A 17,643-nucleotide genomic window follows, 5' to 3' on the forward strand; every position below is an offset into this window, starting at 1 on the left:
AGATGTGTGTGACTTGGATATCTTTGAGCTTGTTTAGATGCGTAGATTGTTTTTCTTTAAACTTGAGTTTTTGTTCGTTATTTCTTCACATTCTTTTTGGCCTTCTCCTCTCCTTTTGGGGCTCCCAATATATCCATGTTGTTGTGCTTGACGGTGTCCCTGGGTCTCTGAAACTGTTAATTTTTCTTTTTTTGTTTTGTTTCTCAGACGGGGTGACCTTAATTGACATATTTTTAGGTTCACTTGTTCTTTTTTCTGCCAGCTTATATCTGCTCTTGATCTTCTATAGTGAATTTTTGAAATCAGTTTTGTACTTTTCAACTCTGGAATTGCTATATGGTTCCTTTAAATTTTTAAAAAAAAATCTACTTGTTGATATTTGTGGTTTGATGAGACATGGTTGCCATATTGCCATACTGCCATACTTCCCTTTGTAATTTAGACAAGGTTTCTTTCCGTTCTTTGTGTGTATTTACAAAAGATAACTTAGAGGCTCTGGGCTTTCTAAGGGATAGTGTCTATTGACTGTTTTTTTCTCTGTATGTAAGGGCCATACCCCTGTTTCTTTGCATGTGATAATTTTTGTTGAAAACTCAACATTTTATATAATATAATACCAAATTCTGTAAGTCAGACTCCCTCTACTTCCTAGGGTTTACTATTGTTTGCCATTGTTGTTGCTTTTTGTTTGCTTCATTACTTTCCTGAACTGAAGTTTGTATTCTTTGTTGTGTATGACCGCTGAAGTCTATACCTCATGGTTTGCTAATGATTGTATTTATATTTCTTAAAAGCCTTGTACCAATAAGTATCCCAGCCTTTAATGAGGATCACACTATGCAAGTTCGAGTATACCCTGGCAGGCAGTGTACAACACTGAGTCTTCACTTCCAACTTGCCTAAAACCTCAAGGTCAACCTGAGGTGAGAGAAGAGGCTTTGGTGATTTAGAGTCATGTGCACAGCCCTGCACATGGGCGTAACTGACTAAATTGCCAAGAATATATCGTAACTTGTCAAAGTCATCACCCTTCTCCATACACCCACAAATGATTCTCAAGCTTTGCCTTTTTGAGTGTTTTGGTCACTTTATTGTTTGCCCCACTGAGACCCCTGCCTTGGGCATCTGTGATGTTAAATAATTGCTACTGATTGTTTCTGACAAACACCTTGAGGGGAAAGGCTGTTTGTCATAAGTCAGCTCTGATTCAGGGCAAATAAAGAGAAGCTCCATAAAATGGGGGATTCCATGGTTCTGTGGGACAGACAGTTACAATTCCCTGGGGATAGGGCTTTTGGTTGGTTCTAAATCTCTTCTCCTCCAGTGGCTGTGGGCTGCTGGTTTCACGGCTACCATGATTGCAGGAGTGTTCATCTTTAAAGCTATGAAACACATGGGTATAAAGGATTGGGAGTGGAGTATGTTAAAATAGTATTATTTTTACCAGAATTCAAATATTTTTCTTGAATAAATACTCCTCAGATTGTTGTAAGACTATGGTTAATTTCCAGAGCTCTAACAAGTTGTTTTTGACAGATTTTGGTAGTGTTTCATTTGCTTTTATAGATGGGCCAATTTTGGAAGGTATTTGTTTCACCATTCCAAAAGTACTTTATGTGGGCCTTTGTCTTTAAAGTAGGATTTTTTTCAGATGCAGCATATTTGTGTCCTGTTTTTTTATCCAATCTGACTATTTCTGCCTTTTTAATGAGAATACTTAGAATAGTATTAACATTTATAAAATTATCTATAGAGTTGGTTTAAGTCAACCACCTTGCTGTTCATTTATATTCTATTTGTTCTGCCTTATTTACTTTAACTCCCCTCCTTCTTCCTGCTTTCTCTTTGGAAAGATGCTGCCTATCTCTTTGGAGATTGGCCGAATCTGTAGAAATGTAGATGAGAAAAAAAGCCATGCCTTCTTGCATATATAACAAATTGGAAAGAGACATTATTTTTCAGTGAGAACAATTAGAGAAGCACTAGCCAACATAAATATAGTATATGTCATAGATGTATGTAATTAAAAATTTTCTACTAGCTATGTTAATAAAATTAAAAGAAAGAGATATGGGAGGGAGGGGGGAGCACGGGGGGGTGGGATGGGATGGGAATAATAGACAGAAAACTGTACTTGAAAAATAATTAAATAAAAAAATTAAAAAAAATAAAAGAAAGAAATTTATTTTAACAATAAATTAAAATATTTAACAATATTTAACAATATATTAAAATATTCTTTCAAAGTGTAATTAATATTAGGACTTTTAGCCAAGATGGAGGCATAGGTAGACACACAGTGCCTTCTCATATAACCAAAATAAGGACAACAACAATTTAGAAACAAAATAACAGCCAGAACTGACAGAAAATTGAACTGTATGGAGGTCAGACAACCAAGGAGATAAAATAGACACATTCATCCAGACTGGTAGGTGGGGTGGAGTTGGGCAGCTGAGTGGAGAGGGGTTGTGGCACAAGAAGTGGTGACACTGGGCCCGCATGGCATCCAGACAGCAGCGGCTGAAGACAGCAGCGGCTGAATCCTGGGCGCGCAGGCGGCGGCTGGCAAACCCTGGGTGCAGGGTGGCAATTATGAACCGAGTCACTACGTGAAAGGTGGCTGGCTGGCCAGGTGGTGGTCCCACATTGTGGGCAGATAAACCAGGCAGAAACTGGGGAGTGAGACAGACTGTGCAACCCAGGGTTCCAGAGCTGGGAAATAAAGCCTCAAAACACTGATTGAAAACACCTGTGGGGGTTGAGGTGCAGGGAGAGACTCCCAGCCTCACGGAAGAGTTTGTTGGAGAGACCCACAAGGTCCTAGAACATACACAAGCCCACCCACCCTGGAACCAGCAACAGAAGGGCCCATTTTGCTTGGGGGAAGAGGTGGAAGGGACTGAGGTCTGACAGAGAGCAGTGCAAATGCCATTGTTCCCTCTTGGACCCCGCCCCCCCATACAGCATCACAACCCAGCCACTGGGTTGCCCTGCCCTGGTGAACACCTAAGGCTCCGCCCCTCATACATAACAGGCACGACAAGACCAAAAAAAAAAAAATGGCCCAAGAGGAAGAACAAATCAAAGCTCCACAGCAAATACAACTAAGCAACCAAGAGATAGCCAACCTATCAGAAGCACAGTTCAAAGNCCCCTGCCTTGGGCATCTGTGATGTTAAATAATTGCTACTGATTGTTTCTGACAAACACCTTGAGGGGAAAGGCTGTTTGTCATAAGTCAGCTCTGATTCAGGGCAAATAAAGAGAAGCTCCATAAAATGGGGGATTCCATGGTTCTGTGGGACAGACAGTTACAATTCCCTGGGGATAGGGCTTTTGGTTGGCTCTAAATCTCTTCTCCTCCAGTGGCTGTGGGCTGCTGGTTTCACGGCTACCATGATTGTAGGAGTGTTCATCTTTAAGGCTATGAAACACATGGGTATAAAGGATTGGGAGTGGAGTATGTTAAAATAGTATTATTTTTACCAGAATTCAAATATTTTTCTTGAATAAATACTCCTCAGATTGTTGTAAGACTATGGTTAATTTCCAGAGCTCTAACAAGTTGTTTTTGACAGATTTTGGTAGTGTTTCATTTGCTTTTATAGATGGGCCAATTTTGGAAGGGTTTTGTTTCACCATTCCAAAAGTACTTTATGTGGGTCTTTGTCTTTAAAGTAGGATTTTTTTCAGATGCAGCGTATTTGTGTCCTGTTTTTTATCCAATCTGACAATTTCTGCCTTTTTAATGAGAATACTTAGAATAGTATTAACATTTATAAAATTATCTATAGAGTTGGTTTAAGTCAACCACCTTGCTGTTCACTTATATTCTATTTGTTCTGCCTTATTTACTTTAACTCCCCTCCTTCTTCCTGCTTTCTCTTTGGAAAGATGCTGCCTATCTCTTTGGAGATTGGCAGAATCTGTAGAAATGTAGATGAGAAAAAAAGCCATGCCTTCTTGCATATATAACAAGTTGGAAAGAGACATTATTTTTCAGTGGGAACAATTAGAGAAGCACTAGCCAACATAAATATAGTATATGTCATAGATGTATGTAATTAAAAATTTTCTACTAGCCATGTTAATAAAATTAAAAGAAAGAGATAAATTTATTTTAACAGTAATTTTATTAAAATCAATATATTAAAATATTCTTTCAAAATGTAATTAACATTAGGACTTCTAGCCAAGATGGAGGCATAGGTAGACACACAGTGCCTCCTCGTATAACCAAAATAAGGACAACAACAATTTAGAAACAAAATAACAGCCAGAACTGCCAGAAAATTGAACTGTATGGAGGTCAGACAACCAAGGAGATAAAATGGACACATTCATCCAGACTGGTAGGTGGGGCGGAGTTGGGCAGCTGAGTGGAGAGGGGTTGTGGCACAAGAAGTGGTGACACTGGGCCTGCACAGCATCCAGACAGCAGTGGCTGAAGACAGCAGCGGCTGAATCCTGGGCGCGCAGGCGGCGGCTGGCAAACCCTGGGTGCAGGGTGGTAATTATGAACCGAGGCAGTACATGAAAGGTGGCTGGCTGGCCAGGTGGTGGTCCCACATTGTGGGCAGATAAACCAGGCAGAAACTGGGGAGTGAGACAGACTGTGCAACCCAGGGTTCCAGAGCTTGGAAATAAAGCCTCAGAACACTGATTGAAAACACGTGTGGGGGTTGAGGCGCAGGGAGAGACTCCCAGCCTCACGGAAGAGTTTGTTGGAGAGACCCACAAGGTCCTAGAACATACACAAGCCCACCCACCCTGGAACCAGCAAGAGAAGGGCCCATTTTGCTTGGGGGAAAAGGTGGAAGGGACTGAGGTCTGACAGAGAGCAGCGCAAATGCCATTGTTCCCTCTTGGACCCCGCCCCCCATACAGCATCACAACCCAGCTACTGGGTTGCCCTTCCCTGGTGAACACCTAAGGCTCCGCCCCCTCATACATAACAGGCACGACAAGACCAAAAAAAATGGCCCAAGTGGAAGAACAAATCAAAGCTCCACAGCAAATACAACTAAGCAACCAAGAGATAGCCAACCTATCAGATGCACAGTTCAAAGCACTGGTGATCAGGATGCTCACAGAATTGGTTGAATTTGGTCGCAAATTAGATGAAAAAAATGAAGGCCATGCTAAGTGAAACAAAGGAAAATGCACAGGGAACAAATAGCAATGGGAAGAAAACTGGGACTCAAATCAATGGAGTGGACCAAAAGGAAGAAAAAAACAACCAAACAGAAAAGAATGAAGAAACAAGAATTCAAGAAAATGAGTAGAGGCTTAGGAACCTCCAGGACATCTTTAAACATTCCAACATCAGAATTATAGGGGTACCAGAAGGGGAAGAGGAAGAGCAACAAGTGGAAAATTTATTTGAACAAATGATAAAGGAGAACTTCCCCAGTCTGGCAAAGGAAATAGAATTCCAGGAAATCTAGGAAGCTCAGAGAGTCCCAAAGAAGTTGGACCCAAGAAGGAACACACCAAGGCACATCATAATTACATTACCCAACATAAAAATAAAGGAGAGAATCCTAGAAGCAGCAAGAGATAAGGGGACAATCACCTACAAAGGAGTTCCCATCAGACTGTCAGCTGATTTCTCAAAAGAGACCTTACAGGGAAGAAGGGGCTGGAAAGAAGTATTCCAAGTCATGAAAGACAAGGACCTACATCCAAGATTGCTCTATCCAGCAAAGCTTTCATTTAGAATGGAATGGCAGGTAAAGTACTTCTCAGATAAGGTCAAATTCAAGGAGTTCATCATCACCAAGCCCTTATTATATGAAATGTTAAAGGGACTTATCTAAGAAAAAGAAGATAAAAAACATGTATAGTAAAATGACAGCAAACTCAGAATTATTAACAAGCACACCCAAAACAAAAGCAAACTAAGCAGATAGCTAAAACAGGAGTGGAGCCACAGAAATGAAGGTCACCTGGAGGGAGAACAAAAGGGGAGTGGCAGGAGGAGAGAGGGGAGAAGGTACAGAGAATAAGTAGCATAGATGGTAGGTAGAAAATAGGGGGAGGGCAAGAATAGTATGGGAAATGTAAAAGCTAAAGAACTTGTGACACATGGACATGAACTAAAGGGGGGATGTGAGTGGGAGAGTGTATGCAGGTTGGAGGGGAATGAAGGGGGAGGAATGAGACAACTGTAATAGCATAATCAATAAAATACATTTAAAAATGTAATTAATATGAAAGTTATTAATGAGGTGGTTACATGTTTTGTAATAAGTCTTCAAAATCTTGTATGTTACAAGAATAGCAACCCATTTCAGTTTGAACTAGCCTCGTCTAGAGGCAGAAGTGGCCAGTAGGCGCCACTCTGGAGAACACATATTTGAGCAACTCTCCGACAGTTTTGGTTTTAATGAGGCAGAGAAGCTGATTGACAGAATCAAGTTTGCTGAGCACCTTCATTTGAGTCATCAGTTGGAGTTACATTAGAACAAAGCAGAAAAGAGTAAGAGGTAGATATGAGTAAAAAATAGCTGGCATAGAAAATAATCTTAACTGCTGTGTATGGAGGGACGTGAAGTCTCCATCATTCATGAGATGCAGGAGTCTGTATTGATGTGGCAGATAATGGTTTTCAGTCTAACAGTGATAGCTACGCCGAATAAATGCTCTGTCGGGCACTGCTCTCAGCACTTCGAATGTATTGTTTTGAGTCATTTACTGTGTGATTTTAAATAAGTCAGTCACCTGTTCTTTCTTGGGACTCTGTTTTTTTCATACATAAAAAAATCAAAAGCCATACTAGATAATCTGTGAGCTTCTTCTTAACACTGAAAGTTGGTGTTTTTAGAGACATTGATGAGGAAAATAAAATTTCTGTCCTCAGGGAATGTATAGTCAAATAAAAGAGGTGAGATATAGCCATTTAATTAAAATGCATGGTGACAGTAAATAGGACTTTAAGAGAGCTACAGAATCCTCTGAGAATCTAAAACATGTTTACTTGCACATAGTAAATTCATAGTAAATGTATGAGTTGGGTTGAATTTAATACTGATAGCTGCTGAGTCAAGAGAAGTATTTTTTTCTTTGTTAGAGAATGACAGTTGGTGTGAGCCTTGGCAGAGGGTGGGAGTAAACGAGGAGAAGGTGGGATGGACTAGCGAGGGATAGTATCCAGGTGATGGGAGAATACAGGGCAAGAAAGCCATGTGTGTGTTCAGAAAACAATAAAGTATGCTTCAATCATGTAATTGGGGGATGTTGGATAAAAGTTCTATGAGGGTAGGTTTCATTCAAATCGTAGCCTTTAAGATCCCGTTAAGGGCATGTTTATCACTGACAATGAAATGTGGCAGAGAATGGAAAGACTGTGCAATGTAGTTTTTTAGAAACTCCACATTTTATGTGCGTGCTTTCTGTCATCCACAGGATGCTTAAGTAAAATTTTTTTGTTTAAAAAATATTGGGCTAGAAACTTGCAATTCACTTGCTTTGATACTTTGTCATATTAGTGTTGATGAGGGGGTGCATAGGCTGCCATTTAGGGTGATACAGGTCAAGTTTGTGCTCTATATTGGTATTTTTTGTCTTCTAGTATAGTGCTGTATTTCTGCTGATTTTTAATCCTTCATGATTAGATAATACTAAGTAAGTTTATGTCGGCATCCAGCATAGAGTGGACGCCTAAAGCCAACTCTTTAAAACTATGAGTGTCTGTCCCAAGAGCCAGTACATAAAGCTTCAAAGGTGGCACAAACAACCGCATGGAAAAATCAAAGATTTTTCAGAGGGATGAAAGTTACAAAGATGTTTTCTTTAGCTCTGTAAATGCTAGAATCTATGTCTTTTTATTCATGTATATTTTTATTAGTAGCAGACTTGTGTTTTTATGTTGTTTGGGGTCATTTTAGCACGATAGATCAGGGAATTCATAAAGCAGGTAATCCATCTACCTAATTTCTTTCAGGTGACCTGTCCAGGAGTGGTGCTGAAAGACAAGGAGGACATCTATCTTAGCATCTGTGTGTTTGGCCAGTACAAAAAGACACAATGTGTCCCAGCCACTTTTCCATTGGTCTTCAATGCCAGAATGGTGTTTGAAAAGGTGAGTTCAAATCTCACATCAAAAGTAACAAACAAAATTAAAATAATTACAAATTTTGAATAAAATTCCAGAATGCAATTATTATTGCTGACTATGTACTTTGATGTAATTCAAAGGAAGATTTGTCATGTAAATTTAGAGGCTTGAAAGTACATATGCATCATGTTATACATTGAATCCATTTCTTCTTTTTCATGATGGGTCAATTTATTTCTAAAATCGTGATAGTGGACTTTATGTAAAATATAGCACCCTGAATTATAACTAATATTGTCATAAAAATGAACAGGAAATATCAATAGATAAGGACAGATGATATTTTACTGTGGCTGTCTTGTGATACTTCTATTTATAAGTCTCTTTTCTTTCTCTAAAACCTCCGCTTTTGGTTATTATCAGTTGTATTTCTTACTTTTAAAATTCCCTTCGTTCTCTATTTCCCTCTCTCCTTTCCTCCTTCCCTCCCTCCCTCCCTCCCTCCCTCCCTCCCTCCCTCCCTTCCCCCTTCCCTTCCTCCTTTCTTCCTTTTCTCCACAATTAATTACCTAAGAACCTGCTCTGTTCCATTCACTTTTTAAAGCACTGGGTAGACAAACATCTTTCTTCTCTTGGAGCTTTCATTTTAATGGGAGAAATCGGAGGCAATAATTAAGTAAACACAGAAATAATAGGATTTGAGATAGTGGTAAGTGTCACGAAGGGAGTAAAGGGCGGTAAGGGACAGAGGGGGACAGAGGGGGACTGAGGGGGACAGAGGGGGACTGAGGGCTAGGGGCATTGTCTATTTTAAAGGGGGATCAGAGAAGGCAACTGCGTTTAAACTGAGCCCGAATTATGGGGCAGGATCAGTTTTTTAAAGGTCTAGGGGAAAAGCATTCTAAGCAGAGGAATAGCAAATAAAAAGGCTTCTTGTTAGACACGAGCTTGATGAGTTGGAGGAACACCAAGAAGGCCAACGTGACCACGGTAAGGAGACGAAGGAAGAATGCTGGCAGACGGGTTGGAGAGGGAGGCAGAGCCAGCTGCAGTGTTTGTAAAATCTTCCGTAGTGATTTGATCATGGGAAGCAGAGAGGAAGGGCCCGTTCTCAGTAAGGTCAAACGTTTCTTTGTTTGGGAGAGGAGTATTTTGGGAGCTGGAGGGAAAAAGCAAAGACCATGTTATATGTGTGTTCCTTTCACGTCCTCTTCTCCCTCCTACTTCCCTCCCCACGCTCCCCTGTAGGTCTTCCCAGAAGCAGTGGACCCTGGAGATGTGGTTGCACAGCTGGAATGTAAGTTTTTAACTTTGCCGTCCAGGTTCTAAGACATTTTAGAATTAATACTCTTTAATCTTGAATTAATAAAAGTTAAAAAGGGTTTAATAAAAACTTTAAAAATCTTGAGCAAAGCAGTTTTTTTGGAATTTCAGAATATACCTGGAAATGATAAAAAAATACATGTGCTGCAGAGAGGCTGGGAATTTTTTCTTTCTCTGGGGTTAGTCTGGGGAAAACAAAAAGACTTATTGGAACTTTTTACTGATTGAGATAATGTAAATTGTTTATAATGTAAGAACAGAGATTCTTGCTAGGTAGGGCTCTGCCCTGCAAGCAAAAATGTATCTTTACTCTCAGTCTATTGCAAATCAAGAGAGTAAGTAATAGAAGATTGATGTAATGGTAGTTTAAAGTATAAGTTTTGCATTTTTTGTGATGTAACATGTTCACGGCTGAGGATAACAGTAAATTCTTCAGGGTACTAGGAGTCAACCGTAAAAAGGTACAGCTGTTTGTGAGAGCAGCAGTGCAAAGGTATACACTTGGGAAGAGTTACTGGATGTAAAATGAAAATCTCCGTTTTCCGCCCGTAGCTAGAAGGGATCAGGGACCACCAGGTTGGTCTGATACGTGGTGTGGATCAGAAGGCCAGCAGGCTTGGGCATCATGGGTGCCAGTCATCTCCTCCACACCTCCCCTCCCCACCCGTCCACTCCCCACTGGGACTCCAGCGATGCAGGGTCACGGAACCTGGCGCTGCACTAGCATCTGGGCATGTGGCAGGGACGGGGCTGGCTCATTGTCTTTCATCCAGGGCTTTTCCAGTGTACTGAATCTTCTCCAGGGAATTCTGTGTGGCCCGTGAAATACCTTATTTTTTTATAGCTGTTCTGTCGCTTGGTATTCTGTCTTTCACCGCAGCAGACTAACTAGGTGGCAGTTTGGTGCCAGTGGGTGTGTGACTTTTAACACTCCCTGAACATTCTACTCAGTGTCTGGGAGATTGTGTATCTTAGAAGGTATGAGTATAATTATATCATTGTCCTGAAGTTCTTCTGTTATGAAAATACATATCTATCAATAATTGAATCTCAAAAACAACCAAACAAGCAGGACAGAAACCAACACGTAGATACAGAGGACACTTTGATGGTTGACAGATGGGAGGGGGGTTGGGAGGATCGGCAAAAGAGATGAAAGGATTGATAAGTACAAATTGGTAGTTACAGAATGGTCGTGGGGATGTAAAGTACAGCATAGGGAATGTAGTCAATAGTATTGTAACACTGTATGTGCTGTCAGATGAGTGCTAGATTTATCAGGATGATCAGCTAGTAGGTTTATAATGTCTAAGCCCTGGGTTGTACTCCTGGAACTAATACAATATTGTATGCCAACTGTAATTGAAAAATAAAAAATTATTTAGAGCAAAAAAATTTAAAAAAACTTTTTTCTCTTTGATTTGAAATTTTGGGGCTATGAAAGAGTACTTCGTTGTTATCATTATTTATAAATTTTGATGCCTAGATTTCCTTGATTCAGTTTTTTGCCTAGGTCTCTTCTGCCCATCATTGATATTTTAGTTTTGCTCTCTTTTTGAACTTCACCTTCCTCTGTCCTGGCTTTAAATATTGGTGTTCCACTGACCTCACTTCTTTGATCTCATTTTCCTTAGTTTCTCCTTTTTCCTTACGTACTCTTCAAAGACTTGGTTTTATATAGATTTACCTATTTTCTGATGACTTCCACGTCAGTCCTTATCTTTGAGCTCTTCTGTGAGCTTTGGGCCCCTTTTTCTTTGACTTTTTTTACTCTCAGTTTTGCAGTCTTTCATCATCCCTTACCCTCATCAATATGAAAAATTAAAGACACACTAAAAGTAGGAGAAGAGAGTGTTGAAGTCCCATATACCTGATACACAGCTTCAACAAAGTCTGACGTAGTGCCAGTCTTGTTACACGTTCACCCTGGTGCTTAAAAATAGTGTTGGGACAGTTAATTCTACACGTATATTCTTTCACTGCAAATACTCTGGCATGACTTCTAACTGATAAAGATCTCTCTCTATATATCTATATGTATATAGATACATATAGATATGTATAATATATAAGATATATGTGTGTACGTGTGTGTGTGTATATATATATATATATATATACACACACACACACACGTACACACATACACACACCATGCTGGTATTACACCTAGCAAAATTAATATAATTCCTCAATAATGTCAAATATGTAGTCATTATGCAGATTTTACCAATAGTCACCAAAATGTCTTTTAAGGTTGGTGTGCTAAAATCAGGACCTAGTGAAGGCGTGGTTCACACATTCAGTGTATGACTGTTTAGCTCTTAAGCTTCTTTTTTTCCTTGTGATACTGTTCTTCACTTTTTTCTTTTTTAATGCTGTGCATTTGATTGAAAAGCCAGGCCCTTTAGAATGCCCACAATTTGGATGTGACTAATTGCTTTCTTAAATTGCTAGTTAGCTTGTTTATTACTTTTATTATAAATTTGAAATTGGCCCTAGAGAACTGATTAAATTCCGACTTACTGTGTTTTTTGGTAAGAATACTTCATAGTTGGTGATGTGTCATTATTGCCTTGTGTCAAGTGGCATTTAACGTCTGACTGCCTTAAGTTTAGTGACGCTAAGACTGGTCATTCGGCTCCAGGCAGCATGGGCTCCCTCCTGCATTAGAAGTTCCTCATCAGCCTTTCCTCCAATACCTGCAGCGCTTGTGGAGATCCATCTTTTCATTACGAGTTACCAAATGTGATATTTTAAAGTGATATCGTTGTTGTTTCTGTATTTATTAGCTTCAATTTAGAAGTGTTTTTTCTTTGTTGCAGTGTGGTTCCTGTGAATACAGTTCTTATAGAAAAGGCAGAGCCATTCTTCTCTCCTTTCCTTTAATAGTTTTAGTGAGTGATAGTTCACATCTCACAGAATTCACCCATTGTGACTGCAGTTAAGTGATTTCCAGAAAATCTAAACAGGTGTGAACCATCCTCACAGTCCAGGCTGGGAAACCCCCATCACCCCCAGGAGCTGCCTGATTCTTATTTGCAGTCATTCTCTGTACCCACTTCCAGTCCCCGGGAACCACTGGTGTTTTTTCTGTGTCTCTGTATTTGCCTTTTCTAGAAATTTCATATAAATGGATTCATATAATATGTAGTTTTTTGTGTCTGGTTTCATTCTCTTGGAATAATGCTTCTGCAATTTATCCATGTTGTCTTCTGTATTAGTAGTTCATTCCTTTCTATTGATGAATATTATTTTGTTGTATGGGACTTACTTCCCCTTCCAAAAACTCCAAAACACTGCTGAGAGAAATGAAAGATCATCTTTAAAAAGTGCAGTGATACACAGTGTTCATAGATCAGAGCTTTGAGGACAGTTCTTCCAAAGTTTATCTTTAGATTTAACACTATTCCTAGTTCTGGCCATTTGGGTAGACGGTAGGGCTGTTTCTGGCGTATGGCTGTCAAGGACAGCACTGCTGTAAATACACGGCTATGTGCTGGCTTGTGTGCAAGTGTGGTCCACTTTTTAAGAAACCGTCAACAGGTTGTCCCATGTCACTGTACCATTTTTGTTCCCACCAGCAGTGTATGGAGGTTTCAGTTTTTCCACGTCATCCCCAAGACTTGATATTCTCAGTCGTCTAGAACACAGCTGTTTTAGTGGGTGTTTAGTGCTTTCTTGTACTTCAGTAATGACTGACTGATGTTGAACATCTTTCCATGTGGTTGGCGGGTATTTATATGTATTTTCTCGTACAATGCTTATTTAAATCTTTCACCCGTGTTCGAATTGGGTGGTGTATCTTACTGAGTTGCAAGGTTTTCTTCTTTTATAAAAATATTTTAAATGCTAGACCTTTATCAGATATATGATTTGTAAATATTTTTACCAGTCTCTGGCTTGTCGTTTTCTTCTCTTAGTGGTGTCTTTTGAAGAATAAGTTACGAAGGCCTCTCCAACGCTTGTTGATTGTTGATTTGTTTATGACGGCCACTCTCACAGGTGTTCTTTTTTCTTCAGCGGTTGGCCTAAAGGCATGTCAATTTTGTTCCTATTTTTTGAGAATTCTTTATTTCAGTGATTTGTTTTTTATTTTCTTCTTTTCTATTTTATTGATTTTAATTTTAATCCTTATTATTCCTTTTTCCTACCACTTGGTACATGATTTTTTCTGAAAATATTCCAAGTATGCTTGAAAAGAATGAGTATGTTGCTCTTGTTGGTTCAATTATTCTATATTAATCTATTTCTATCATTTGGTGAAGTTAGCTGATGATGTTCAAGGCTTCTCTATTCTTGCTGACTTTATTTCTTGGGGGATAGAAGAGGTCTGGTTGTTCTATCAATTACTGTAAGAAGGACATTTGAATGTTCCATTATAATTATTGAATTTTCTGTTGCTCCTTTCATTTTTATCAGTTTTTGGTTCATGTAATGTGCTGGTTATTGATTCACTACCCCACAGTTCCGATTGAATCTTTCTCCCTGATCTGTGGAAGTTTATCTGGCCCTTTAAATATTTGGTTCTTTCCAGCTGGCACTGAAGGTCTGTGTAGTAGAGGGCCCTGGAGTAACATTGCAGGGGGAAAGAGTTTTGCTTCCGAATGTGGGTGAGCCTGCTCGGCAGGCTCCTGCACTGGGCCTGTTTTATCCCCAGGACCAGACTTCCGTGGCTCTTCCAGCCTATCTGGTGCCCAGATATTTCTATACACGGTGGCCAACAGCAGCGTCCCTTAACTGTCCCCCCGGGTGGTTTTGTAGTGAAGTGCCTCTGGTGAAGTGCCTCCCTGGCACCCTAGAAGAATGATCTGTGACAAGTTCCAGAAGGCAGATTTCCAGTAAGTTCTACTGGCAAGCACTAGAGTAGCTTCTCTCTCTCAGTGAGCCAAGGCTGCACTTTCTCTGGCAAGTTCTGGATCTGCCCACTGCGGCTGAGAGCTTGGGGAGAGAGAGCTCTTTCTCCGAGCTCCTGGGTTGCGCCCAGGGCAGATAGCTCTCCTTCTCTCTGCTATCTGTATATTCTTTAAGTTCTCTTTACCTCCTCCTAGACTATCCCTCATTACCTTACTACCCCCCCCCCCCTTGTAGTTAATAGTTCTTTATATGAAACTTTCCCTGTGTGGTTTCTCTCTCCTAATTGGACCTGGACTGATATCAGTTTGAGCCTCTGTTTTAATAGCTTATACCTTTATAATTTTGATATCTTCCTCAATCTTAACCTCATTTATGGTGGGAAGAATTCATGGCAGCAAAATTATAGCTTCAGGCCTCATGTTTCCCTATCATGTTCTAAAAATAAGAGGTCTGTGTTCTATAACTTCCATCAGGTCTTTGGATGTATTCTAATCACAGTAAGATGGAGGATGTATTGAATAGTACGCTCTTGGCTTAGCTTGAACATGTCTTCCTTTGTTTCAGATGGTACACATTCACCTTTGTTAGAACTACATAGGTATCTAAAGGGAGGGGGGGGGAAAGAGGGATCAAATAGTGTGGGGACAGCTCATAGATGTCCCTACAGTGAGCCTCCACAGCTCTGAGCCTTCAAACATAGAGTGATAGTAGAAATAGTAGAAGCAGCCCTTTGAAATATAAAGAAGAAAGCAGGCTTTGTGTCAGTGAATGTAAAGGGAAGTATTTCAAGTAAGGAAACTCTGAATCTATGTGGTTTCTTCCAGAATTTCCACTTGCCTATTCTCTACAGGAATTGTGAGTGACATATATCATTTCCCATGTGTAACATACAAAACTAGTGTGTGCTTGTCTGTCTGACTGTCTAAAACCCAAAATTCAGTAATTAAAAGTATGCTGTCTAAAACCAAATTGGATGTGGGCTGCATGCCGAAGGAGAGTCTGGGATCCCCTTAACTGGGCAGTCTGATAAATAGTCCTTGAGTAACCTCGGGTAAAACGCTTACAACAGTCTTCGGCACACAGTAAAACTTAAAAATATACCTTGGTTATTGCTCCTGGTGGTGTGTTATTGTTGGGTTGGCCAAGAAGTTCACTTGTTTTCTTCCTGTAAGACGGCTCTCGCAGTGCTTAGTTGTCCTCCCTTCATTTGAAATAATTTTGTTATATTGTGACAGTTGTCATATTAACATGCATTTAAAAAACTTATCAAAATTGGTGAATTTTTGTGTAGCCACTTTAATATTAAAGATGGAAGAAGTAAGCAACATTTTGGCATAGTATGCTTTATTATTTTAAGAAAGGTAAAGATGCAATTAGAATTCAATAAATGATTTGTGCTGTGACTGATTGAATGTGTCAAAAGTGGATCTCGGTTTCATGCCGGAGGTTGCTCGCTGGACGATGCTCCACAGTCGGGCAGCCCAGTTGGAGTTGATAGTGATCAAATCGAGACATTAACTGAGAACAATCAACGTTCTGCCACTTGAGAGGTAGCCAACATACTCAAATATCCAAATCAGTAAAGTTACTGGTGAAAATGAAAAAATGTGTCTTTTATTTTATGGAAAAAACTAAACTGACTTTTTGGCTAACCCAATACTATTGTTATTAGTGGAGAACTTACCAGTTCCATTTCACACCCCTAAGGAAATTCCAGAGGCCCAGAATCACCTAAGGTGCTGGGGAAGTGTGTGAGGTCTGTCCAGAAAAATTCCAGCCATTGTTAGTACAATGAGAGAAGTTTGTGTGACGTCGATGTAACCTGGCAGCCAATGAGAGTGGACTGGAATGTGCATGTGTGAACAGTGATGATTTCACTGCACTCTTCAGTGGGGGTGGTAGATGCCATTGAATGAGCATGTGTACTGTGGCTGTCGCATTCAAAATGACTGAGCAAGTAGAGCAATGAATCTGCATCTGATTTTGGGTTAAGCTTGAATGTTGCTCTGTGGAAACTGTTTAGATGACTCAGAAGGCCACAGCGATGGGCAGCTGGTGATTGGCAGCTTCATCATGACAGTGTGCCTGCTCATGCATCACGTCTTGTGAAGAGTTTTTTGACGAAACATCAGATCACCCAGGTGACTCGGCCGTCTACGGCCCAGATTAGGTGCCCTGCGATACCTGGCTTTTGCCAAAATAAAAACCACCTTTGAAAGGAGAGATTTCAGACCTCCAGTGAGACTCAGGAAAATACAATGGGGTGGCTGATGGTGATTTGGAGAACTGTGTGAGGTCCCAAGGTGCCTACTTGAAGAGGACTGAGGCGTCATTGTCCTGTGTACAGTGCTCCTTGTATGGTTTATCTCCAATAAATGTCTCTATTTTTCATATTACATGGCTGTGTACCTTCTGGACAGACCTCGTATATTTATGATATAGAAAATGATATTAAGTGCCAATGATATTAAAGGCATAATTGGATATTTTACACTCATAGAGAATGTATTATCTTTAGGGAGATGGTTTTAATTCTGGAATTTACCAGAATAAGATTAGGTATAGTTAAAACTATATTCTGTGAACCATTTTTAAGCAAGAAAAGGAATGAAAAGTTTCTGCTTCTTTGTTGAAACTGGGGGTTTACATCCTTTCTCATTGAAGGTTTCGATTCTCTTCTGCTCACACATATGCACACACACACACACACACAGTGTACTGATACAAATATACTGTCTGAAAAGCTGTTCATATGGATAAACATCATGCTTTCTCCCTCACTTTCCAGTCACTGCTCAAATTTATCATTATACCGAGAAGCCTTGCTCACAGTGTATCCATCTAAAAGAGCAACATGTTTTGCTCAGCATCTCAACCTCTATCCCATTGTCTTGAAGAGTTACTGTATCTTGTACACCAGGATACCATATGCTCTTAGGACAGCAGGTGTAAAAGGGCACCTCCCGGCAAATAGCACCTCCCGGCAAATAGGGATGAGTGGCCCTCCTCTTTTTCTACTGGTGCTGTTGTTTATTCTTTATTTCCTTTCTTTAGAATGATAGTTTTATAATAGCAGAGACTGTTTCTGATTAGTTTGCTATATCTCTAGTGCATATGGCAATATATGTTATATGCTAGAAATTTGATATCCAAGGAGTTATAATACCTGCTTCTCGTTATTACTTTTATGAGTGTTGGGTCTATCCTATTGCGATACCTATTTGTAGTCATATAATCCTTTGATTAGCAAAAATATTTTGTATTTGGAATTTTGTAATAGCTGCTCTGGCTTCATTCCCTTCCACATTTGGATCAAGAGAAGTTAATAATCTTATATTGCAGTAGATTACTGGTGTCTCTATTGCTTTTTCTTGCCTGTAGGGAAAAGTGGCAGTTTCACG

General features: G+C 39.9%; 1 protein-coding gene across 3 annotated transcripts in view; it reads left to right on the forward strand.

Annotated features, from left to right (window-relative positions):
* The window catches only part of SPATA6 (spermatogenesis associated 6), a 103,372-nt gene that overhangs the window by 16,043 nt on the left and 69,686 nt on the right, over nucleotides 1–17,643 (forward strand). For all 3 annotated transcript variants that reach the window (XM_037043325.1, XM_037043326.1, XM_037043327.1), the window contains exons 2-3: nucleotides 7,949–8,086; nucleotides 9,311–9,359. In XM_037043325.1, coding sequence (XP_036899220.1) covers nucleotides 7,949–8,086; nucleotides 9,311–9,359 — 187 coding nt within the window. The remainder of the gene's footprint in view (nucleotides 1–7,948; nucleotides 8,087–9,310; nucleotides 9,360–17,643) is intronic.

The sequence above is a fragment of the Sturnira hondurensis genome, unplaced genomic scaffold (genome assembly GCF_014824575.4).
Source record: "Sturnira hondurensis isolate 20B ecotype Veracruz unplaced genomic scaffold, ASM1482457v3 Scaffold0004068, whole genome shotgun sequence".
Taxonomy (NCBI): Eukaryota; Metazoa; Chordata; class Mammalia; order Chiroptera; family Phyllostomidae; genus Sturnira; species Sturnira hondurensis.